The 25639-nt window shown below is 43.7% G+C and overlaps 1 protein-coding gene across 1 annotated transcript in view; it reads left to right on the top strand.

The window, feature by feature from the left end:
• Window positions 1-24461, top strand: part of vwa8 (von Willebrand factor A domain containing 8) — a 329616-nt gene extending 305155 nt beyond the window's left edge. Inside the window, exons 42-45 of the mRNA XM_080204136.1 lie at window positions 1205-1363; window positions 9648-9746; window positions 11357-11595; window positions 23180-24461. Coding sequence (XP_080060262.1) covers window positions 1205-1363; window positions 9648-9746; window positions 11357-11595; window positions 23180-23288 — 606 coding nt within the window. The 3' untranslated portion in view covers window positions 23289-24461. The remainder of the gene's footprint in view (window positions 1-1204; window positions 1364-9647; window positions 9747-11356; window positions 11596-23179) is intronic.
• Window positions 24462-25639: the final 1178 nt, after the last annotated feature.

The raw sequence follows: 25639 nt of genomic DNA, 5'->3' as shown, positions 1-25639 counted from the left end.
CTCATCCCTCTTTCTACCTATGTTATTGCTACCAATAGCTTTTACAAATTTTACAAATGTAAAGTTGAAATGACACAAAAGTTGCTGACAGTCTGGTCTGCCTGAGGCTGTAGCCACAGGGTGAGGACGGAGATTGGGATGGAATCAGGAGCAAAGGTCTGAAGATGTGGTGGGTTTGAGTTGATCGCTTCACTCTCCCCAGTGATTGTACAACAGCAAATTCGAATTGACTAGCCATTTGTCAATAATTGTCTCCCAAGTCTTTAGGTGGAAAGCCCTTTCATTAAATTTTCATTCAGTTCTGAAACTGAACCTCACAGTTCCAACATCCACAAGTCTAGACACATCAGGTAACTGAACCAATCTTGTCAGAGTACTTGCTCACTACAGAGTAATGGATTGCACCTAGATGACCCTGAACAGTGTGATCTCTGGGTGTTCCTCGAATGCAGCATGGTGGCACAGTAGTTAGCACTGCTTCCTCACAGCACCAGGGACCTGGGTTCAATTCCAGGCTCGGGTCACTGTCTGTGTAGAGTTCACACATTCTCCCCATGTCTGTATGAGTTTCTTCAAAGTGCTCCAGTTTCCTCCCACACTCCAAAGATGTGCAAGTGAGGTGGATTGGCCATGCTAAATTGCCCCTTACTGTCCTAAATTGTGTAGGTTAGGGGGATTATTAGGGTAAATACTTGAGGTTACGGGCAATAGGTGTGGGTGGGATTTTCCCTTCGTGTCAGGGGGATTACATGAGGTTACAAGGATAGGGCTTGGGTGGGATTGTTGTCGGTGCAGACTTGATGGGCCGAATGGTCTCCTTCTGCACTGTAGGGATTCTCTGCTTAGCATAACCTCAGGGCACCATATGAATTTAATTTCTAATTACCTCAGACCTCATAGTTGTAACTTGATTTTTTTGTTTTAAATATTACATTTGGTGGTAATGTTGTAATCTAAGTGGTTTTAAACCCTTTAAGAGGAAATGCTAATCTCCACTGGGGCTCACATTCCAAACCGGTCAATTTAAAACAGAATTCCTTCCATCTGTTTTCTGGTCACCTGTGAACGTTTGCAGAAAGTGGAGGCCTAGTTTGCAAATACATTTCTTCTCTTTTACATCTTGTCTGTTTTAAAGGAAATGCCCTTTGCTGTGGGGATTGTTTTGGATTCAATCAATTTGAACACGCTTTGCTTACCTCTCCAGCTCGGTAGCCCCCAGCAGAAACCCAAGCGCTTGCGGCTGCTAGTGGATGTCTCTGGCAGCATGTACCGCTTCGATGGATTTGATGGCAGACTGGAACGCTCCATGGAGGCTGTCTGCATGGTTTTGGAAGCCTTTGAACATTATGAGCATAAATTTAAGGTAAAGGTCACTCTTAAACACAACCAGCTGATTTAGTGTTTTTGGAAAATTGATGCTAACAGGGGAGAAACTTTGAATCAAACAGTGCGGGAGGAGAGCATTCAGTTCTTCATGCCTGTGTCAGCTCTTTGAAAAACTTTCCAATTAGCCCCACCACCCAGCTCTTTTCCTAGCCCCGAAAGTGTTTGTCCTTTCCGAATGGGGCACAGTGGTTAGCACTACTGCCTCACGGCACCAGGACTTGGGTCCAATTCCAGCCTCAGACCATTGTGTGTGCAGAGTCTGCACCTTCTCCCCGTGTCTGTGTGAGTTTCCCCCAGGTGCTCCGGTTTCCTCCCACAGTCCAAAGATGCACAGGTTAGGTTGATTGGCCATGCTAAATTGCCCCTTGTTGGGTGTTGGTGGGGTAAATGTGTGGGGTAACCGGGATAGGGCCTGGGTGGTATTGTGGTTGATGCAGATTTGATGGGCCAAATAGCGTCCTTCTGCACTGTAGGGATTCTATGAATGATACTAATGGATGTACTTCCTCCGCCCTTTCATTGAACTAAAGCAGAAAATGAAGTTAAGATGCATTTGAGCAGAATGTAATTGAATAATGGAATAGGTTCGAAGGACTGAATAGCCTCCTCTCCTTCTTATGAATAATTTGGGGAAAAAGAGACATGTCAAAGCTTATCATCTTGCACTCATCAGGACCAAGAATACCAATATCAGAGGAAAACAGCAATTTACACTGTACAAAAAGAATGTGCTGATTGGTTGGCAAGTAGAATCTGGTAGAGGTGTTATCATGGAGAATGCACCAGGTGACTGGCAGTTAATTGCCAACCATTGTTTGAAATTTAAACCAGGCAGTTTCACCCTGATTGGTTGAGGCAACTGCCTTATCTGTTGTGAACAGCGGCTGTGACATGTTAGTTGATGCAACCCCTCGCCCCCCAGTCTTTGGGACATATGATCTTCATATTCAGCATCGCACTGGCATTGGCACGCTGCAGACATGCAGTAGTGACAGGACTGGTATTCAACACATTGCTGCCATCAATCCAAAAGCCTATCACACAAATGAATGATGTGGTGCACGAACTTCAGTGTTAATACGATGCATGGTATGTATGTTGAACATCCCAAAGATTGGCAAATTGTATCAAGCAACATATCTCTTCCACAGTTAAAGGGACGAGGTACAGATTGTAGCCAACCAGCCCATGCTCGCAAAGCTCGAAACACAGTGTTCAGTAGTAGATGTAATTCCACGATTGGACAACATTTGCTAAATATCCCTCAGTATGATAAGAATTTCACTGACAATCAATTTAAGACTGTCAGTTGGCTCACAGTATGGTGTATTTGCATGTAGTGGAAGCTACAAATATTAATACACAGGACTCTGTTCTTTGCAGACAGAAAGGGTGGCATGGTGGCGCAGTGGTTAGCACTGCTGCCTCACGCACCAGGAACCCAGTTTCAATTCTGACTGTGTGGAGTTTGCACATTCTCCCCATGTTTACTTGGTTTTTTTCCGGGTCCTCCAGTTTCCTTCCACAGTCCAAAAATGGGGTTGATTGGCCATGTTAATTTGCCCCTCAGAATACAAAAAGATATTAACAGGGTAAATACACAAGGTTACAGGGATAGGACCTGGGTGGGATTGTTGTCATGCAGGTTCGATGAGCTGAATGTCCTCCTTCTGTACTGTAGGGATTTTATGATTCTATGATTCTTTTTATGAAAGAACTTGTACACACATTGTGCCGATTTTAGTTAAACAAAGTGACAACAATTTGTTGACTTATTCCTCAGGGCAATACCTTAATCAGTCAGGGTCGAACTGTCTAGTTTAAATTTCAACCAATGCTTGGCAGTTAACTGTCAGTCACCTGCTACTTTCTTCATTGGCAACACCTCTACCAACCAACTTGCCAACCAATCGACCCTTGCTTCTCATACACGATAAATTGTTGTTTTCCTCTTACATCGGTATTCTTGCAAAGTGGTTCTGGGAAGTACAAAATGAAAAGCTTCGACACGTCTTCTTTTTCAGCAGCACGGTACTATCAAATGACAATTTCGCAAAAAGCAAAACTTAAATTGTAACAAGCGACCGGTTCAAATGACTTGATGTTTTAGATTGTTGGAGAAGTGCGAATGACTGTTCTCACCACTCATCACATATCGCATTCCTTTCGTCCAATAGTGGCGATGATGTTATGTCTTTCAGATCAGATGTTAAACAGATGCTGGCCTTGCTTGCCAGAGTGTACCATTGAAGAAAAACAGGGATCTTGTTAACCAACATTCATGCCGCAACTCACACCACCAAAACAAACTCACTGCTTTTCCACCTCATTGCTGTTTGTGGGAGGTGGCTTTGCACAAATTGACTGTCATGTTTACCTCTAAAACAGCAATGAATGCACATCAAAAGTGATGTTCTTGCTGTGAAGCATCTGGGAATCTCAGCCTTAAGGATTATGGAATTCTGTCAGATGTTCCCTCAGGGTCCTTAATGCACAAGTTCATACAAGTTCCTATTATCTGAATGAACTTGTTGTCCTCTGCAGCTGTGTGTCAATGATGTCTGCCGAGTGCAGATCCAAAGAATGATCAATTAGGTTTTAAATGATTTTAATCACACAACCCCTGCGAATAAATTTCAAATGATGTTTTTTCTTTATAAGGATTACTATATTCAAAAACCTTTAATGGTGGCAGGACTGGTTTAGAAGGCAATTCACTAAGTGTACGGGATACTTGGAGGAGCAATGTATGCAAAAAACAGAAAATTATGTTAAACCTGCACACATCACCAGCTGAGCCTCAGCCAGAGTATTGTATACTAATCTGGGTATCAAGATGCCAAGGCCTTAGAGAGGGTGCGGAGGAGCTTCACCAAAATGATACCAGAGATGTGGGACGTCAGTTAATTTGGGGAGACTGGAGAAGGTGGAACTGTCCTCCTTAGTGCAGAGAAGATCAAAGGAGACACCTCATAGAGGTATCAAAAATTAACGAAGGTTTTGTTTGAGCAGTTCAGGAGAAACAATTCACTTTGGTGAATGAGTCGAAAACTGAAGGTCATAGATTTAAACTGAGAAGCAGAAAAATTCAGAGGGGAAATGAGAAAAGCCTTTCACAGAGGGTGGCTATGATATGGTGCATGTTAGCCAAGGGGCTGGTGGCATCAAATTCCATTAGAAATTTGTACATGAAGAGACCTAATCTGCGGAAGGATGGGGAAAAAAGCTGGAGCTAAACCACTTTCAACACCAATAGAGTCACATCTGGCCAAAAACACAATCCTGTGTGAAATTCTGTGGAAGAGGCCAATCTCAGTTATGATTTTGTGACTCTGTGATGTGTGCACATTGAAATTTGGACCTCTACCTCTCCCAAATTACAGCGGGTGCAGGCTTCGATTTCCATCAACCTTATTGGGTGAAAAGTGAATGTCAGACTCAGGCATTTCCTGCTAGTGAATCCCAGCTGCCAGGGTCCCAGCCAAGGAGCACAGGACTTGGAAATGTTTAGTTCCTAAAATGACTGGGAGTGTAGCAGCAACGATAAGGAGTCTATAAGTTAACATATCCCAACATTCAAATCAGGCAGGTAATCTTCCTCTTGGTCAACTGATTGGAATTGTTTGGAGGCATCACAGTGCCAGCTTGCCATGTCCAGCTCAGTTGGCATCAGGCCTTTAATTTCACTCAAGCAGTCTGTCAGGATAAATGAATTGAAGGTGGCAAGCTGCCAGGAGGAGAGAGATTCCGTTCTGTGGCCCTGGGGTATATTCCCATCAGTTTGCTTCATTCCAATCTGTGTGGATGTGTTGGCATTTGCCACTGGTGAGAAACAAAAGCTACTCCATTCCCCAGAACTGTCAATCCTTTTTTCTCTTACCTGCAAAAGGGAGTGAAGTGGCCCCCTTGCAATCTGGTCAGAGATGGGTGCTGTGGCAAATGAACAGTGGCCTGTGTGCGCACATTGTACTGGATAGCAATTGAGCAGAACTATCTGCAGCTTTTAGCATTGACACAGAACTTTTGCTCGGGGTTGTATTTGGCATGCATTCTGTCAGATTCCATTAAAGAACTGGCAACAAGCTAGAACTGAATTGAAAAGAAACCTGGGACCCAGGGCACTTTGAAAGGAAGCTATTAACTCGCTTCATCAAGCTAAATCTTCTCAATCTGCAATCCTTCTTGGTCTGTATTTTATCTCAACCTATCCATCTAACCACCAGTAAGAAGCCTCACAACACCATGTTAAAGTTCAACCAGTGTGGAAGGTTCCACATACCTGAAGAAGGAACACTGTTTCTGAAAGCTTGTGGGATTACTATCAAATAAACTGGTTGGACTTTAACCTGGTGTTGTGAGACTTCTTGCTGTGTTTACCTCAATCCAACGCCGTCATCTCTACATCGCATCCAACCACCACACAGACATGTACACAAATACACCAGTGAGCGCACACACTCTCCAACCCACACACACTCTCTCCAACACACACACACGTATATTACAACACACACGCACATTTAAACACACATACACACACCAACACACACACACCTACACGCACACCCTCCAATCCCCAAGCACACAACTTCAACCCATATTTACACAGAATCCAACACACATTCACACACACACTCCAACAGACACGTGCACACAGGTATACACACCTAAACCCCCCCACACACACCGACCCCACATGCACATGCATTCCAATCCACACTGGATCGAAGACAGAAGGATCTAACTGGACAGTTCATGTAGGCACAATCCAGCATATAGTTTACTGAGATGAATAGTCTGTTTCTGAGCTGCAACACTCTAATTTTGTTGAAGCTGTTTGAATGGCAACTGATGCAGCCAGAACACCCAGATTGAATGACTCCGAACAAGACCCACCTTTAAATGAATTTGGTCTATTGTGTACAGACTGCACTGTGAAATGCTCAATGTGGTTCAGCCGCACAATTTATTGGCACATTTTGGTATGTTGGCTCAGCAAGTGTGCAGATGATAAATGATTTACCCTATGAGATCTCTGAAGGAAGGTCATGTGATAGTAGTTCACTGTTTATGCTGGAGCTTCCTCCACGTGTAATTACTGCATAGCTGGGGGCTGTTGAAGTGATTACAGTCGGGACAGAGAGTTTTAAAAATTCTTTCTCAGAAAATGGAAGTTGCTGGAGAGGCCAGTATTCATTAACCATAAAAACATAAAAATTAGAAGCAAGAGTAGGCCATTCAGCCCTTCGAGCCTGCTTTGCCATTCATTTTGATCATGGCTGATCATTGAATCCAATATCCTGATCCCCTCCTTCCTCCCATATTCCTTGATTCCTTTAGTCCCTAGACACCATTTTGGCCTCAACTACATTCTGTGGTAGTGAATTCCACACATTCACCACCCTCTGGGTAAAAAATTTCTCCTCACTTAGGTTCTAAAAGGTTTACCCCACATCCTCAAACCGTAACCCCTAATTTTGGACTCCCCCACCATTGAGAATATTCTTTCTGAATCTACACTGGTCTAACCTTGTTAGAATTTTATAAGTTTCTATGAGATCCCATCTCACTCTGTTAAATTCCAGTGACTTAGTCTCTCCTCATATGACAGACTTGCCATCCCAGGAATCAGCCTGGTAAACCTTCACTGTACTCCTTCTATAGCAAAGACACCCTTCCTTAGATAAGGACACCAAAACTGCACACAATACTCCAGGTGTGGCCTCACCAACACTTTATACAATTACAGCAAAACATCCCTATTCCTATACTCCAATCCTTTTGCTATGAAGGCCAACATACCATTTGTCTTCTTTTCTACCTGTTGGACCTGCGCGCTTACTTCCAGGGACTGATGCACAAGGACCCCAAGGTTTCACTGAATATTCACCTCTCTCAATTTACACCCATTCAAGTAATAATCTGTCTTCCTATTATTGCTACCAAAGTGGATAACCTCACATTTATCCACATTATATTGCAACTGTCAATCAGATGCCCCCGCACTCAGCCTGTCCAAACCACACTGAAGCATCTCTGCATCCTCCTCACAGCTTTCCCTCCCATCCAACTTTGTAACATCTGCAAATTTGGAGGTGATATGTTCAGTTCCCTCTTCCAAATCACTAATATATAATGTGAACAGTTGGGGTCGTGGCACAGATCCCAATGGAACCCCATTAGTCACTTACTGCCAATCAGCAAAAGACCCATTTAGGCCAATTCTTTGCTTCCTATTCGCTAACCAGCTTTCTATCCATATCAATTCATTACCTGTAACCCCATGTGCTTTAACTTTGCACAGTCGTCTGTTATGTGAGACCTTGTTGAAAGCCTTCTGAAAGTGTAAATAAACTACATTCACTGGTCCCTAACTGCCATTGAGAAGATAATGGTGGCCACCATTCTGAATACCACTGAGTGGTTTGTTAGGCTATTTCAGAGGGCAGTTAAGCATCAACCACATTGTTGTGGGTCTGGAGTCATGGGTAGGCCAGACCAAGTAAGGAAGGCAGATTTCCTTTCCTAAATTGGTGAACCAGGTGAGTTTTTAAATCAATCTGGTAATTTGAATGGTTGTCATTACTCATACAAACTTTTTATTCTTGATTTATTTCTTTAACTTCAAATTTAAATTGCCTACTACCCTGGTAAGATTTGAACTTAAGTCTCCCATACATTAGTGCAGCCTCTTAGTTACTAGTCCAGTAACAATCACTGTGCCACTGTATCCCTTTTGATGGACTCTGGTTAGACAAGGCCGTTCTTCACTCAGGGTATAGAACAACAAGTATAATTTTACATCAAGATAGTCAAGCCAGAATATTACATCAGGGGTGTAACAATGTATTCCTGTAACACCCCCTTCATATGTATGAGTCAAGAACTGAGTTATGTTCTCCATTGTCTGTCCTGAGTAATCACAGTTGCACACAGGAGAGTTTTTCATTTGTGCATCGGGTATCCACTCCTGCTGTGGTTTGTACGGATACGGTTTAGAGATGCCCAGGACTATGTCTATTAAAGGTTATGAATGGAGTTAAGGTGCAAAACAGCAGCGATCTAGTTGAAAGAGGGCACAGGATCACCGGGCCAAATGTGGCAATCTCAAAGCAATCGCCTCAGTGGAGATGAGAAGAGGAATGATGGATAGAGAAGCTTAGTTGCAGAAGGTGCCCAGGACGAATATGTTCAGGCAGTAACACAGAAATTAATAACTGGAGCAAAGTTGGACGACAGTTGTAGGGAGGGTTTGCGATAAGGTAACATTCGCAACAGGGCAACGAGGGAAAGTGAATAAAGGGCTTATGACAACATAGTCATTTAACGTAATGAAATTGAGTCTATCTGAATGCACTTTAGTAACAAAAGTGAATGAAAGTGTGCCATTTGGAGATCCCAATTTCATTTTTTTTTAATGAAAGAATTTTCAATGCTATAACACCTTGCATAACTGCAGGACATCCCAAAGCACTTCAGAGCCAATAAGCTACTTCAGAAGTGTAGCCACTGATACAATATAGCGAATTAAAACAAGCTCCCTCAAACAGCAATGTGATAAATAATCTGTTTGCTGATGTTGATTCAGGGGCACTTTTGTCAAATAGCAGCCATGGGATCTTTTGCATATCCCCAAAGGCCCAAATGCCTTTGGGCAGTTGGGCCTCAGTTGAACATTTCATCCAAAAGCCGAGATCTCCAACAGTACAGCACTCCTTGGTACTGAACTGGTGCTTTTGGCTCATCGTCTCAAACTTCTGTCCTCACAGCTGAAGTTTTAATTGAATCCGAACCAAGCTGTGACAGCAAATGTATTTTTAAAGTAAGTGCTTGCTTTGGGAGCATTGTCCTAAATCTCCAGAGTTTAACAGTGTTGGTTTGGTTTGATTTATTATGTACTCTGATACAGTGAAATTAAGCGCACAACAGGCAGGAAGACGGCAGATTTTCCCCATTTTTGGGATACTTAGTTTTACAAACCTCCAGCAGTCTGTACTCCACAGAGTGCCTCAGGGGGATTCACGCCAGTAAATGGAGGAGGGCATGAGGTGGGAGTGGGGTGTGCCTTGAGGCCTCATCCTGCAGAATCAGCATGCTGAGTGGGCACTGTGCATGTGCCCATCTGTCAGACAGTCAGAGTATCTTTTTGTCAGGGGTTTATACTAAATGCTGATTGCTGATGAACATTCAATGGCACCATTACCTGGTAGTGTATTCAACGTTTACTCTATCTGATTTGATGGTCTGTTTTACTTTTTCAGTATGACATTGTTGGTCACTCAGGAGATGGATTCAACATCGAGTTAGTCAGGAGTGATAAACTTCCAAAAAACAACAAGGAGAGACTGCAGATTATGAAGGTAATCTGGTTTGTTACTTGATAATCATTGAAGTAGGTTTCTTTTTTGAAGAATCACGTTGTTGGTCACTGGACCAGCACCACAAAAACCATCATGAGCTGGCTCAATGAATCAGTTTCGAACTGAAATAAATTAACTTTCTTTTTGCTTGATTGCAGTGTTAATGTAAGCCTTACCTGTGACTAATAAATAAACTTTAAAAATAAGGGCATGAAAGGCTATTGAGCGAAGGCAGGTGATTGGAGTTAAGATACAGGTAGGTCATGATCTTATTGAAGTGTAGAACTGCATGACTCAAGTGGAAGAATGGCCTCCTCTTGTTCCTCTGTGTACCAAGGTGCTATACCCAGCAAAGAGGAGGGTGTAACTTATGAGGTACAGAATTAGATGTAGGCCGTTGAGTGCCTGGAGCCTGACTTTGATATTCATTTTTACAAATGAAAGTTCATATGACAGTCTTGTCTTAAAATCTTTCCTTCAGTTTAAGATGAAATAGATTGCCCTGGATTGGAGAAATGATGAGATCATACTACACTGTGTCTGGAGAGAAACCCATATGATTTGGTTGTCATGGGGAAAGCAGCCCAGGCTGAAACCTATAGAAAATCAAGTGCCAGTTTTCACAGCCTGACACTAAAAAAGGGCAGCTTGACTTTCAGGATAGAGACAGTCAGACTTAGAAGGCTGTGTAAGAGAAATTAGAAGGTGAGCATAATTGCTAAAGAGGCAGAATTGTTGAAGAGCGCTTGAAACTTGAGGAGGAGAAGGTTGATCCTGATGGCACGAAGGTTGACATAACTAGTATTCAATTACAAATGAAGCAACTTGAATTGGAGACAGAAATTTAAAAACTTAATACTTGAATTTCAGAGATAAAAAGAAAGAGGAAACCTTGAATTTCAAAACGAGAGAGGAGCGAAGACATTTAAACTCAATAGAGAAAGGCTTAGTACACAAAAAGTTTGGCACTATATGTTGAGGATGACTCAGACTTAACTCCTGTTTTTCATTTGGCGAGGGTTTCCACTAAGTGCCTCAATTCAGTGCGAAAAGGTATTCTCTATCTTTTGAGAAAATTGCTGTAAAGTGCAACGTAAATTAAAGTTGAACTATTAGATTACAGAATTTTTTGGTGACTGATATAATGAAAAATGTTCTCAATAGTTATCGTGTCGGAGACTAACGGACAGAAATTTAAGAAAGAAACAGAGTCCAAATTTTGTGAAATCAATAATCTCCATTGATTTCACTCTGATTCCAATCACTAATCTTTGCCAATCTTTCTCTATGTTTCCCGATCAACTGCCCACCAACCGGTGTCTCTGATTTCTGATCAGTGCTCATTGATAGTGCGGATCAGGATTTACTGCAAAAGACTGACAGCATTTATTCAGTCACAGTTAATCAAAATTAGCATTTACGACATAAATATTTTTAGAAATTAGCCATCACCCAAGATGCCTTTTTTTTGATTGCACTGGCTTTCTCTGGTGGAATATGAAATCTGGACTACATTTACAAAACCAGGGTATTTGTGAACATGGTTCAGGGCTGCTTGTTGTTTTTGCCGACAATCTGATATTGATAAATGTAACATATTCCTTCTTTAGACAATGCATGCCCATGCCCAGTTTTGTATGAGTGGCGACCATACCCTTGAAGGAACAGAACACGCAGTCCAGGCCATTGCCCAGGAAGAGGCAGATGAACGTTTTGTCATTGTTCTGAGTGACGCTAACCTGGAGCGATACGGCATAAACCCGGCAAGGTTCGCCCAAGCCTTGACTTGCAACCCTCAGGTTAATGCTTACGCCATTTTCATTGGATCCCTGGGTGACCAAGCAGAAAGGTATTTACACACAAAAAATGTATATTGTATATTGTTATTCAGCATATTTCGCATACAAAAATTACAGGGATCATCAATTTCCATCACCAACAGTGACCCAATAACACCACTCTGGCTAGGTGCTAAAAACACATCTTTCAGACTGAGCCTAAGGCAGATGGTGAGATTATTGGCACGAGGAAAACACTAACCTGACCTTATCCTCACTAATCTACCACTCGCACATGCAGTTATCTGTGACAGTATTGGTAAGAGTGGCCAACCACACAATTCTTGTGGAGAAGAAGTCCTGTCTTCACACTTAGGAGCCCTCCATCATATTGTGTGGCACCATCACATTCCCAAATTGGGTAGATGCAAAGCAGCAACTGAGAATGATTAACCATGGGGCAGAGTGGGTCATCATCAGCAGCAGACTGTACACAACCACCGTCTTTAACCTCACGGTCCAACATATCCCCTAATCTACCATTATCACTAAGCTTGTTCGGCGAGTGATGTGGGAGCACATGCCTGGAGCAGCACCAGGCATATTTAAAACTGAAGTCACAACTTGGTAAAGCTGCAAGCAGGCTAAACAACAGAAGCTGTATGCAACAGAGACGAAGGAATCCCATAATCAATGGATCAGGTCAAAACTCTCCATTCTAACCATATACTTTCTTGTCAGTGGTGGACATTTAAACAACTAACCTGAACATCTCCATCCTCCATGTTGGCAGAGTCCAACACATCAATGCAAAGACAAGGTCAATACATTTTCTACCATCTTCAGCCCAAAGTATTCAGTCAGCACTTTGCAGGGTGGTATTGTGGTACTGTTACTGGACTAGTAACCGAGATGCCCAGACTAATGCGCCAGAGAATTAAGGTCAAATTTCACCATGGCTGAGGGGGAAGTTTAAATTTAATTAATAAATTTAGAATAAAAAGCTAATCATGTTAATAATCAAGTGTGGTATCAATGAGCCCTGGCAATATTCAAGTCAATGGGGATCAGAGGGAAATTGCTCCACTAGTTGGAGTTATGTGTAGCACAGAGATAAATGTTTGCAGTTGTTGAAGGCTAATCATCTCAGCTCTTCAATATCATTTGTGACGAATCAGACAGTGAAGCAGTCACTCTCCATATGCAGAAATATCTGGACAGCTTTCAGACTTAGGTTGATAAGTGGCAATTAAAATTCACACAACACGAGTATCAGGAAAAGACCATCACAAACAAGAGTGAGTTTAACCACCTCCTCTGAACAGTCAATGGCCATCACTGAATCTCACGGGCATCCATTGACCAAAAACTTAAAAATTCTGCAGCACATAGGTCACTTCCTGATGCGTTACAGTATTGATCAAGCTGCTGCTTTGTCCTAGTTGAGCTTCTTGAGTGCTGTTGGAGCTGCACGCACCCAAGCAAGAGGAGAGTATTACATCTCACTTCTGACTTGTGCCTTGTAGATAGTTTTGGAACCACCCTCTGACCTGATCTTGCAGCCACAGTATTTATATGTCAGTTCAGTTTTGTTTCCGGTCAATGGTGACCTCCAGGATGTTGAAACGTTTGGTCTGCATGTTCTCCCCATGTCTGCGTGAGTTTCCTTCGGGTGCTGCAGTTTCCTCCCACAGTCTGAAAGACATGCTGGTTAGGTGCATTGACCATGCTAAGTTCTCCTTCAATGTACCCAAACAGGCGCCAGAGTGTGGTGACTAGGGGATTTTCACAGTGACTTCATTGCAGTGATAATGTAAGCTACTTGTGACTAATGAATAAGCTTTTTTAAAAACTTTTTTGTTATTATCATTGAATGTCAAGGGAAGATGGTTAGATTCTCTCTTATTGGAGATGGGAATTGCCTGGCATTTGTGTAGCATGAATGTCACTTTCTACCTGTTAGCTGAAGCCTGAATGGTGTCCAGGTCTTGCTGCATATGGGCAAGGTCTGCTTCAGTATCTGAAGACATTGTTTTATTGACGTGGTTTTATCTTCACTTCTGACATTATGATTTGATTTATCATTGTCACACATATTGAGATACAGTGAAAAGTATTTTTTTTGCGCACTATACAGACAAAGCATACCATTCATAGAGCACATAGGGGATAAAGAAAGGAAGAGTGGAGAAAGTGATGTTACAGTCATAGCTAGAGTGTAGAGAAAGATCAACTTAATATAAGGTATGTCCATTCAACAGTCTGACGGCAGCAAGAAAGAAGCTGTTCTTAATTCGGTTGTTACGTGATCTCAGAATTTTGTGTCTTTTTCCCAACAGAAGAAGGCGGAAGAGAGAATGCCTTGGATGCGTAGGGTACTTGATTATGCTGGTTCCTTTTTAAAGTAAGCAGAAAGTGTAGACAAAGCCAGTGGATGCGAGGCTGGTTTGTGCAATGGACTAGGTTACATTCACAACCCTTTGTAGTTTCTTGCAGTTGTCAGAGCAGGAATCATAGAAAGTTATGATGCATCTGGAAATAGCGCATCCATAAAAATTGAAGAGTGTTGTAGCAAATATGCCAAATTTCCTTAACCTCCTGGGAAAGTAGAAATGTTGGTGGTCTTTCCTATTTATAGCAGTGTGGAAGGACCAGGACAGGTTGTTGGTGATCTGGATACCTGGAAACTTGGAGCTTTTGCCAATTTCCACTTCACTCCCGTTGATGTAGACAGGGACATGTCCTCCATTATGCTTCCGGAAGTTGATGACTATCTCCATCCTTTTTACTGACATTGAGGGAGAGATTATTGTCATCGCACCAGTTCACCACATTCTCTATCTCTTTCCTGCATTCCATCTTATCGTTGTTTGAGATCTGACCAACTATGGTGGTATTATTAACAGACTTGAAAATGGAGTCGGAGCAGAATTTGGCCAGTCATAAGTGTACAAGAAATATAGTAAGGGGCTGAGGACAAAGCCTTATAGGGCACCGATGTTGAGGATAATCATGGAGGAGGTGTCATTGCCTATCCTTACTGATTGGGGCCTGTGGGTTAGGAAGTCTAGGATCCAGTCGCAGAGGGAGGAGCCAAGCCCTAAGTCAAGATGGTTAGACCTAGGACATTAGGTCTCCTGTGGCAATATCCTGGGACTGAGATAATTAACTTCAAACAATTACAACCATCTTCTACCAGGTATGATCCCAATCAATGGAGAAATTTCCCCCTGATTTCCAATGACTCCACCTTTGCTACTGCTCCTTGATGCCACATTCGGTCAAATGCAGCTGGAGAATCAAGCAAGTAGGGAGAATTAATGTACAGGTCAGCCATGGTCAAATTGAAGGTGGTGCAGGCTTGAGGGGCTGAATGGTCTTTGCCTGTCCCTATGTTTTGAACTTACCAAGTACAGAATCCAGCTTATCCATTCCTGTGCACCCTACTGGTACATTCTGAGAGGCTTAGGTAAGAAATTGGGTGCAAATTGCAAGTCAGTGTAACTGCTGGTCAGAGCGTTGTATGAGCTTTTGTGGGTTTTTTTGCAGAATGAATATGTTTTCATTTGTATCAAATGGTGGGGTGGCACAGTGGTTGGTACTGCTGCCTCACAATTCCAGGAAGCTGGGTTTGATTCCAGACTTTGTTCACTGTCTGTGAGGAGTTTGCATGTTCTCCCCATGTCTGCATGGGTTTCCTTCAGGTGCTACGGTTTCCTCTCTCAGTAAGAAGTCTCACAACACCAGGTTAAAGTCCAACAGGGTTATTTGGTAGCACAATCTTTCGGAATGTTGCTCCTTCTTCAGGTGAGTGAAGAGCTGTGTTCACAAACATACATAGACACAGACTCAAATTTACAAGATTAATGGTTGGAATGCAATACTTTACAGGTAATCAAGTCTTTATATGTATAGACCAATGTGAGTGGAGAGAGGGTTAAAGTGGTGTGAATTGTCTCCAGCCTAGACAAATAGTGAGATTTTGCAAGCCCAGGCAAGTCATGGGGGATACAGATAGTGTGACATGAGCCGAAGATCCTGGTTGAGGCCATGCTCATGTGTGCGGAACTTGGCTATCAGTCTCTGCTCGGCGACTCTGCATTGTCATGTGTCGTGAAGGCCACCTTGGCTTACTCGAAGATCAGAGGCAGAATGCCCGTGACTGCTGAAGTGTTCTCCTGCCAGGTGATTGTTGAGTGGTGTTCATTCACCTGTTGTCGTGGCGGTCTGCATGGTCTCCCCAACATACGTCTGCTGTAGGTAAAATGTTAGAATCCGTGATCAAGGAGAAAATAGCGAGGCATCTTGAGGAGAATTGTTTGATAGAGCAGACGCAGCTCGGTTTCGTTAAGGGGAAGTCGTGTCTGACGAATTTATTGGAGTTCTATGAGGATGTGTCTAGGGCGGTGGATAGAGGAGAGCCGGTGGATGTGGTGTTTCTTGATTTTCAGAAGGCGTTTGACAAGGTGCCTCACAAGAGGTTATTACAGAAGGTCAGGGGGCATGGAGTTGGGGGTAGGGTGTTAGCATGGATAGAGGATTGGCTGTCAAATAGGAGGCAGAGAGTGGGGGTCAATGAGTGCTATTCGGATTGGCAGTTGGTGACTAGTGGAGTGCGCCAGGGGTCGGTGCTGGGGCCTCAGCTATTTACCATTTATATAGATGATCTGGAAGAGGGAACCAAGTGTATGGTGTTGAAATTTGCTGATGACACCAAGATCGGTGGAACGGCAAATTCTGCGGAGGGTGTGGAGAGTCTGCAGAAGGATCTAGATAGGCTGGGCGAATGGGCCAGGAACTGGCAAATGGAATTTAATGTTGGCAAATGTGAGGCTGTCCACTTTGGTAGGAATAATGGTAGGAAGGACTATTACTTACATGGCGAAAAACTACAGCATGCGACGGTGCAGAGGGACCTCGGGGTCCTTGTGCATGAGTCACAAAAACCCAGCCTGCAGGTGCAGCAGGTGGTCAGGAAGGCGAATGGGATGCTGGCCTTCATAGCGAGGGGGGATTGAATATAAAAGTAGGGCGGTCTTGCTGCAGCTGTATAGGGCACTGGTGAGGCTGCAGCTGGAGTACTGTGTGCAGTTTTGGTCGCCGCACTTACGCAAGGATATTTTGGCCTTGGAGGGAGTGCAGAGGAGGATAACTAGGCTGATACTGGAGTTGAGGGGGTTGAACTATGAGGAGAGGCTGAATAAACTAGGCTTGTACTCGTTAGAGTTTAGAAGAATGAGGGGAGATCTCATTGAGACATATAAGATGATGAATGAGATGGATAGGATAGAGGTGGAGAGACTCTTCCCACTCAGAAAGGACAGTAGGACTAGAGGGCACAGTCTCAAGATAAAGGGGAGGCGGTTTAGAACGGAGTTGAGGAGGAACTTCTTCACTCAAAGGGTGGCGAATCTCTGGAATTCTCTGCCCGTTGAAGTGGTGGAGGCTGCCTCGCTAAATATTTTTAAGACACGGGTTGATAGGTTTTTGATAGGCGAGGGGATTAAGGGTTATGGGGAGAGGGCGGGAATGTGGAACTGAGACACGACAGATCAGCCATGATCTTATTGAATGACGGGGCAGGCTCGAGGGCTAGATGGCCTACTCCTGCTCCTATTTCTTATGTTCTTATGCCTCAGGACTACCTTTCCTGCAGCTTATCAGGTAGACAATGTTGGCTGAGTTGCAAGAGTATGTACCATGTACCTAGTGGATGGTGTTCTCATGTGAGATCATGGCATCCATTTTGATGATCTGGCACATCTTGCAGAGGTTGCTGTGGCAGGGTTGTGTGATGTCATGGTCACTGCTCTCCTGAATGCTGGGTAATTTGCTGTGGACAGTGGTCTGTTTGAGTTTGTTTGAAGGCAAGAAATAGCGGTGGGGGGATGGCCTTGGCGAGATGTTCGTCTTCATCAATGACATGTTGAAAGCTCTGGAGAAGATGTTGTAACTTCTCCGCTCCACGGAAGTACTGGATGATGAAGGATTCTCTGTTTGCTGTGTCCTATGTTTGTCTTCTGAGGAGGTCGGTGTGTATTTCGCCGTGGCACATCGGAACTGTGAATTGATGACAGTTCGATATCCTGTTCTTATGGAGGGCATCTTTCAGCATCTGTAGGTGTCTGTCGCAATCCTCCTCATCTAAGCAGATCCCGTGTATACGGAGAGCATGTCCGTAGGGGATGGCTTCTTTAACATGTTTAGGGTGGAAGTTGGAGAAGTGGAGCATCGTGAGGTTATCCATGGGCTTGTGATACTCACAACACCAGGTTAAAGTCCAACAGGGTTATGTGGTAGCACAATCTTTCGGAATGTTGCTCCTCCTTCAGGTGAGTGAAGAGTTGTGTTTACAAACAGGGCGTACATAGACACAGACACAGTGAAGTGTTGAGGTGACCATCCTTGATGGAGATGCATGTATCCAAGAATGCAACCAATTCCAGAGGGTAGTCCATGGTGAGTCTGATGGTGGGATGGAACTTGTTGATGTCATTATATAGTTGTTTCAGTGATTGTTCGCCATGAGTCCATAGGAGGAAAATGTCATTGATGTATCTAGTGTATAACGTTGGTTGAAGGTCCTGTGCGGTGAAGAGGTCTTGTTCGAACCTGTGCGTGAAGATGTTGGCATATTGAGGTGCAAATTTAGTCCCCGTGGCTGTTCTGTGTGGCTGGATGAAGAACTGATTGTTGAAGGTGAAGGTGTTATGGTCCAGGATGGAGCGGATGAGTTGCAGAATTGCATCTGGAGATTGGCAGTTGTCGGCATTGAGTACTGAGGCAGTTGCAGCAATGCGTTCGTCGTGGGGATGCTGGTGTTGAATGCCGAGACATCTGTTCTGACAAGGAGTGCAATGCAAGCCACCCACGCTCTCAAGACCAACCACAACATTGTCATCAAACCAGCAGACAAAAGGAGGGGCCATCGTCATACTGAACAGAACGGATTACTGCAAAGAAGCATACTGACAATTGAATAACAAGGGACACCACAGGCAGTTACCTGCAGATCCAACGAAAGAACACACCCATCAACCCTACAGACTGATCAAAACCTTTGATCCAGGCCTTCAGAGCACCCTCCGTGCTGTCATCCCACGTATGCCCTGTGCTGGAGGTCTCAAATGCCTCCCGATGATATACAAGGCCAACACAGCCAGCTGTCCCATCATATTAGGCAAATTTTGGTAAATTACTACCAGCGCATTTGCTATTTTCCCTACCATCTTTTTTAGTATCCTGGGATGCATTCCATCAGGGCCAGGAGATTCGTCTACCTTTAGAACCATTAGTTTGCCCAGCACTATCTTTCACCTGCCTTTAGCCTTCCTGTCATCATTTTTTGGTATGTTATTTGTGCCTTCCACTGTGAAGACCAAGACAAAATACCTGTTCAAGGCCTCAGCCTTGTGAGAACCTGTTTGGGACCCTTTGTGAGAACCTGTTTGGCTACATTGAGAGCGTCCTGAAACCCACTGTACAAAGAACCCCAGCTTCTGTCGCGACAGTACGGACTTGATACTGAAACTCAGCACATGTGGAGCAATTAAACTAGGGGCACTCCTTGTCACAATGGATGCTACGGCACTGTACACCAGCATCCCCCATGACAACAGCATTGCTGCAACTGCCTCAGTACTCAATGCCGACAACTGCCAATCTCCAAGTGCAGTTCTACAACTTATCTGTTTCATCCTGGACCATAACGTCTTCACCTTCAACAACCAGTTCTTCATCCAGACACGGGGACCAAATTTGAACCTCAGTATGCCAACATCTTAAAGCACAAGTTCGAACAAGACCTTTTCATTGCACAGGACCTTCAACCGACACTATACACTAGATACATCGATGACATTTTCTTCCTTTGGACTCATGGCGAACAATCACTGAAACAACTATATGATGACATCAACAAATTCCATTCACTATCAGATTCACCATGGACTACTCTCCGGAATTGGTTGCATTCTTGGACACACGCATCTCCATCAAGGTCGGTCACCTCAGCACTTCACTGAACCGCAAGCTCACAAATAATCTCACGATGCTTCACTTCTCCAGCTTCCACCCTTAAAGAAGCTACCCCCTACGGACAAGCCTGTATGCACAGGATCTGCTCAGATGAGGAGAATTGCAACAGAGACTTACAGACCTGAAAGATGCCCTCATAAGAACAGGATATGGCACTTGACTCATCGATCAACAGTTCCGACGTGCCACAGCGCAAAATCGCACTGACCTCCTCAGAAGACAAACACAGGACACGGTGGACAGAGTACCCTTCGTCATCCAGTACTTCCCCAGAGCAGAGAAGCTACAACATAAGAACATAAGAAATAGGAGCAGGGGTAGGCCATCTAGCCCTTCGAGCCTGCCCCGCCATTCAGTAAGATCATGGCTGATCTGTCGTGGCTCAGTTCCACATTCCCACCCTCTCGCCATAACCCTTAACCCCCTCGCTTATCAAAAACCCATCAACCCGCATCTTAAAAATATTTAGCGAGGCAGCCTCCACCACTTCAACGGGCAGAGAATTCCAGAGATTCACCACCCTTTGAGTGAAGAAGTTCCTCCTCAACTCCGTTCTAAACCGCCCTCCCTTTATCTTGAGGCTGTGGCCCCTAGTCCTACTGTCCTTCCTGAGCGGGAAGAGTCTCTCCACCTCTATCCTATCCATCCCATTCATCATCTTATACGTCTCAATGAGATCTCCCCTCATTCTTCTAAACTCTAACGAGTACAAGCCTAGTCTATTCAGCCTCTCCTCATAGTTCAACCCCCTCAACTCCGGTATCAGCCTAGTAAACCTCCTCTGCACTCCCTCCAAGGCCAAAATATCCTTGCGTAAGTACGGCGACCAAAACTGCACATCTTCCCCAGAGCCTTCAACATGTCATTGACGAAGACTTATTGAGTTTTTTGAGAAAGTGACCAAAGAGGTGGATGGGGGTAAGGCAGTTGACGTGGTATATATAGACTTTAGTAAGGCATTTGATGAAGGTTCACCATGGAAGGATTCTGCAAAAATTGCAGATGTATGGGATTGAGGGTGATCTAGGAAATTGGATTAGGAATTGGCTGGCGGATAGGAGACAGAGGGTAAGTATTCGACATGGAGTTCAGTTACGAGTGGTGTGCCTCAGGGATCTGTTTTGGGGCCACTGCTGTTTGTAATTTTTATAAATGATCTGGATGAGGGTATAGTTGGGTGGATTAGTAAATTTGCTGATGACACCAAAGTCGGAGGTGTGGTAGATAGTGAGGAAGGGTGTCTTAGTCTACAGGGAGACTTGGACAAGTTGCAGAGCTGGGCCGAGAGGTGGAGGATGGAGTTTAATGCGGAAAAGTGTGAGGTAATTCACTTTGGCAGGAATAACAGAGGTGTAGAGTACAGGGCTAACGGTAGGACTCTGAATAGTGTGGATGAACAGAGGGACCTAGGTGTATGTGTACATAGATCCCTGAAAGTTGGGAATCAAGTAGATAGGGTTGTTAGGAAGGCATACGGTGTCTTGACATTTATTGGTAGGGGGATTGAATTTAGGAGCTGCAGCGTCATGTTGCAACTGTACAAAACTCTGGTGCGGCCTCACTTGGAGTATTGTGTACAGTTCTGGTCCCCACATTATAGGAACGATGTGGAGGCTTTGGAGAGGGTGCAGAGGAGGTTTACCAAGATGTTGCCTGGTATGGAGGGGAGGTCCTATGAGGAGAGACTGAGGGATTTGAGGTTGTTTTCGTTAGAAAGAAGGCGGCTACGAGGGGACCTTATTGAAACATATAAGATGATTAGAGGTTTAGATAGGGTGGACAGTGATAGCCTTTTTCCTCGGATGGAGAAAGCTAGCACGAGGGGGCATAGCTTTAAATTAAGGGGGGGTAGTTATAGGACGGATGTCAGGGGTAGGTTCTTTATCCAGAGGGTGGAGAGGGATTGGAATGGCCTGCCTGCTGCAGTTGTAAATGCGCCTAGTTTGGGGGCGTTTAAGAGATCCGTGGATAGGTTTATGGATGGTAAGGGTTTGGTTTAGGTTAGAGGGTCATTGTTTTTCAACTGGTCGGCGCAACATCGTGGGCCGAAGGGCCTGTTCTGCGCTGTAATGTTCTATGTTCTAAGACGAACGTCTTACCAAAGCCATCCCCACATCTTGCCTTCAAACAACCACACAACCTCAAATAGACCATTGTCCACAGCAAATTACCCAGCCTTCAGGAGAACAGTGACCATGACACCACACAACCCTACCACAGCATCCTGTGCTAAACGTGCCGGATCACTGATACAGATGCCATCATCTCACATGAGAGCACCATCCACCAGGTATACGGTACATACTCTTGCAACTCAGCCAATGTTGTCTACCTGATACACTGCGGGAAAGGATGCCCCAAAGCATGGTACATTGGGGAGACCATGCAGACGCAACAACATGGGATGAATGAACACTGCTCGACAATCACCAGGCAGGAGTGTTCTCTTCCTGTCGGGAAATGCTTCAGCAGTCATTGGCATTCAGCTTCTGATCTTTGGGTAAGCATTCTCCAAGGTGGTCTTCACAACACGTGACAACGCAGAATCGCCAAGCAAAAACTGATAGTCAAGTTCCGCACACGTGAGGACAGCCTCAACTGGGATCTTGAGTTCATGTCACACTTTCTGCAACCCCCACAACTTGGCTGGGCTTGCAAAATCTCACTAATTGTCCTGACTGGAGACAATTCACACCTCTTTAACCTGTGCTTAACCTTCTCTCCATTCACTCCATATCTGTAAAGACTTGATTACCTGTAAAGAATCGCATTCCAGCCATTATCTTGTAAATTGAGTCTGTGTCTATGTATGCCCTGTTTGTGAACATAACTCTTCACTCACCTGAAGAAGGAGCAACAGTCCAAAAGCTTGTACTAGCAAATAAACCTGTTTGACTTTAACCTGGTGTTGTGAGACTTCTTACTGGGCTTACCCCGGTCCAACGCCGGCATCTCCACATCATTCCTCCCACAGTCCGAAGATGTGTGGGTTAGGTTGATTGGCCATGCTAAATTGTCCCTTAGTGTCCTGGGGTGTGTTGATTGGAGGGATTAGCGGGGTAAGTATATGGGGTCACGGTTGTCGGTGCAGACTCAATGGGCCCAATGGCTCCATCTGCACCGTGGGGATTCTATGTTGCACCTTGTCGAGTAAAGAAATCAGAGCCCTAACCTAGAAAATTATTGGATAAGAAAAGGTCAGCCTTTTTTGGCATTCTAGGTAGTTTTGTTTTGGTTCCTAGATCTGGTTAAAAATATTGGGTTTTATAATATATAATCATTTGAAATAACCAATATAGTATTCCTGGATTCAATCATAGTTGAACAGTACTTAGCTTCTCTTGTCAGAAGCTGCCATTGGCCCTTTGTGAACTGAACCACGTTGAGTGATTTCTAAAGAGGCAGAGTTGTTTGACAGGAATTTGCCATTCAGTACTCGAGTGCTTCCCCTCACTGCTGCTTATCACTGCCAGAATCACACGTGAAATAATGGCATGTATTGTAAGTTATACAACAACCCCAAATAAAAACTTCCTTTTTCAAGAACAAATCTTTCAAAGCTTTTTTACTTTCTTGCGATCTGTGTAATTTGCAATGTTAATTTGTCTTGAATCCTAGGCTGCAGCAGACCCTGCCAGCTGGGAGGTCCTTTGTTGCCATGGATGCAAAGCAAATCCCACAGATTCTACAACAGATCTTCACATCCACAATGCTGACAACGGCCTAAGGATTTGTCCCAGCAGGAGTGATGTGGACTAGGAGATGGTGGGAAAAAATACTTTCAGGATTGATTTATCTGCGTTTGTAGGCATTTATACAATGAGTGCAATGACCTCTTGGTCACGTTTAGTTGGCAGGAATCTCTGGGGGCGTCGGGACAATGATAGGAAGATTCTCCGTGACTAAACATGCTTTACAGAAGTGAGGACTTGCGGGCCCCGAGCAAAACTTCTCCTAAATCTGATTTTTATAACCTTCCCAACAGATTGTTAAATTAAAGAGCACCCGTGCAATAAATAGATTCATGTAGAATAATCCCTGCTAGTCATTATGAAAATATAGTCTTACTTTTAAACGCCTTTTAGTAAACCTCTCCAATCTCCTGGAGAAAGAGTATTAAATCCTTTTGATGAATTGAAAAGCAAAGTGAAGTTCATAATTTCAGAATATGATGCATCCCTGTAACTTGAAATTGATGTTGGAAAAACATTTGGGAGACTTGATCGCTCTGACCTTTCAATAAAAGCCATCCCATTTCCAAGCCACTGAAGGACAGGAAAAATTTCTCTGCTCAAAATGAAATCTGGCAAAAATGTACATAATGCTAAGCGGGAAAGATCTGATGTCGTAAAGCACACTGGCAGCAAGGGTTGGGGTCACTGAAAGGGGCAGACTTTGAGGACCACACAAGTAACTCTAAAATAGGAATGGTATCAAAGCAAAATGAATATGAAAAGAAATGTCTGAGGTCCACCTAGACACTCTTTCTCTGTATGGCTCTTCCTTCACCAGCTGTGCTGGATAACTCTCTACTGCTAAAGTAGCTATCTACTGATAGATAGGCTCTCCACACTTCCCTTCTGCCTCTTCCCTTTCAAATGTTATTCTCACAATATGTGCATGCTCCTGAAGAGCTCTGGCAGGATATTCTAGAGAGTCGATGCTGGCGAGATCCTTTCCACTGATTATCACAGGTCTGCAGTGAGTTAGATCCCCGTATTAAATCCAAGAGAGACTCAGGAATTAATTTGGAAAAAACATTAGGATCTCATTTTGCACACAAGATTGCTTGGAATATCAGGAAGGTAAATAGAAATGATATATATTGGTCAAAAGATGAATGAGTTTGTAATATATATATATACATACAAAATAAAGTTCAATATGTTAATAATCTCAAGTACATTATCACAATCAATTATTATTCCCCAAGGCTTATTGATGTGTAAATATCAATGCTTGTGGCCAGGTTTGACTGTGTATCATTGCACAAATCTAAAGGTAGAGTGGACATACTTAGGTGTTTATAGATTTATAGAATTTATAGCACAGGGAAAGCCAGTTAGTCAGTTGTACTTGTGCCTGTTCAGAGAATCATTGATTCATAGAATCACACAGTTCAGAACAGGCACTTTGGCCCATCGAGTCTGCACTGACACATGAGAAACATCTGACCCCGTATCTAATCCCATTTTCCAGCGCTTGGTCCATAGCCTTAAATGTTATGACGTGCCAAGTACTTTTTAAAGGATGTGAGGCAACCCACTTCTTCCACCCTCCCAGACAGCACATTCCACACCACTATCATCCTCTGGGTAAAAATTTCAGGCTCAGAGTCCTCATGTAACCTACGTTTCCTACCCATTTCACATCTTTTATATCCTTTATTTGCAAACAGTTCAACAGCTCCCTTTTAAGGATTGTAGTCTTTGCCATTATGTCACATGGATATGAAGTAAAAAAATCTTTCCAGTTTTGAGCCATGGCTCAGCATGCATGTTTGAGGCTTCAATTCCCACTCCAGTGCGTCCTGAGGAGGTGCTGCCATTTCTCAATGAGATGCTGGCTGCTCGAAGGTAGATGGGAAATTGTGAAGAAGAAAGAAGCACTCCACAGTGTGTGGATCGAGGTTTAACCTTCCAACAACATCAGAAATCCTGCTCTTGTCTCATTGCTGTTTATATATGGAAAATGCAGTACGGAAATTGATTGTCGCCCTTCCCACATTACAACAATGACTACAATTCAACAAGTATCTCAATGGGCTCTGGGTCATCCTGAACTCATCAGCAATTCTTTATGTCTGGAATCAATTGCCCCTTATTACCAAAGAAGTGTTTGCCCTCTGATAAGTGCAAGGTGATGCATTTTGATAGATCGAACCAGGGCAGGACTTAATCAGTTAATGATAGGGCACTGGGGAGAGTTATAGAACAAAGTGATCTAGGGGTACAGGTTCAAAGCTCCTTGAAAGTGGAGTCACAGGTGGATAGAGTGGTGAAGAAGATATTTGGCATGCTTGGTATCATTGTTCAGAACATTGAATTCAGGAGTTAGGACATATTCCTCTTTCCTAAT

Source organism: Carcharhinus amblyrhynchos, chromosome 15 (genome assembly GCF_965287045.1).
Source record: "Carcharhinus amblyrhynchos chromosome 15, sCarAmb.v2.hapA, whole genome shotgun sequence".
NCBI lineage: Eukaryota > Metazoa > Chordata > Chondrichthyes > Carcharhiniformes > Carcharhinidae > Carcharhinus > Carcharhinus amblyrhynchos.
The sequence above is the reverse complement of the archived record's forward strand: the minus strand, read 5'-3'. Positions and strand labels throughout refer to the sequence as shown.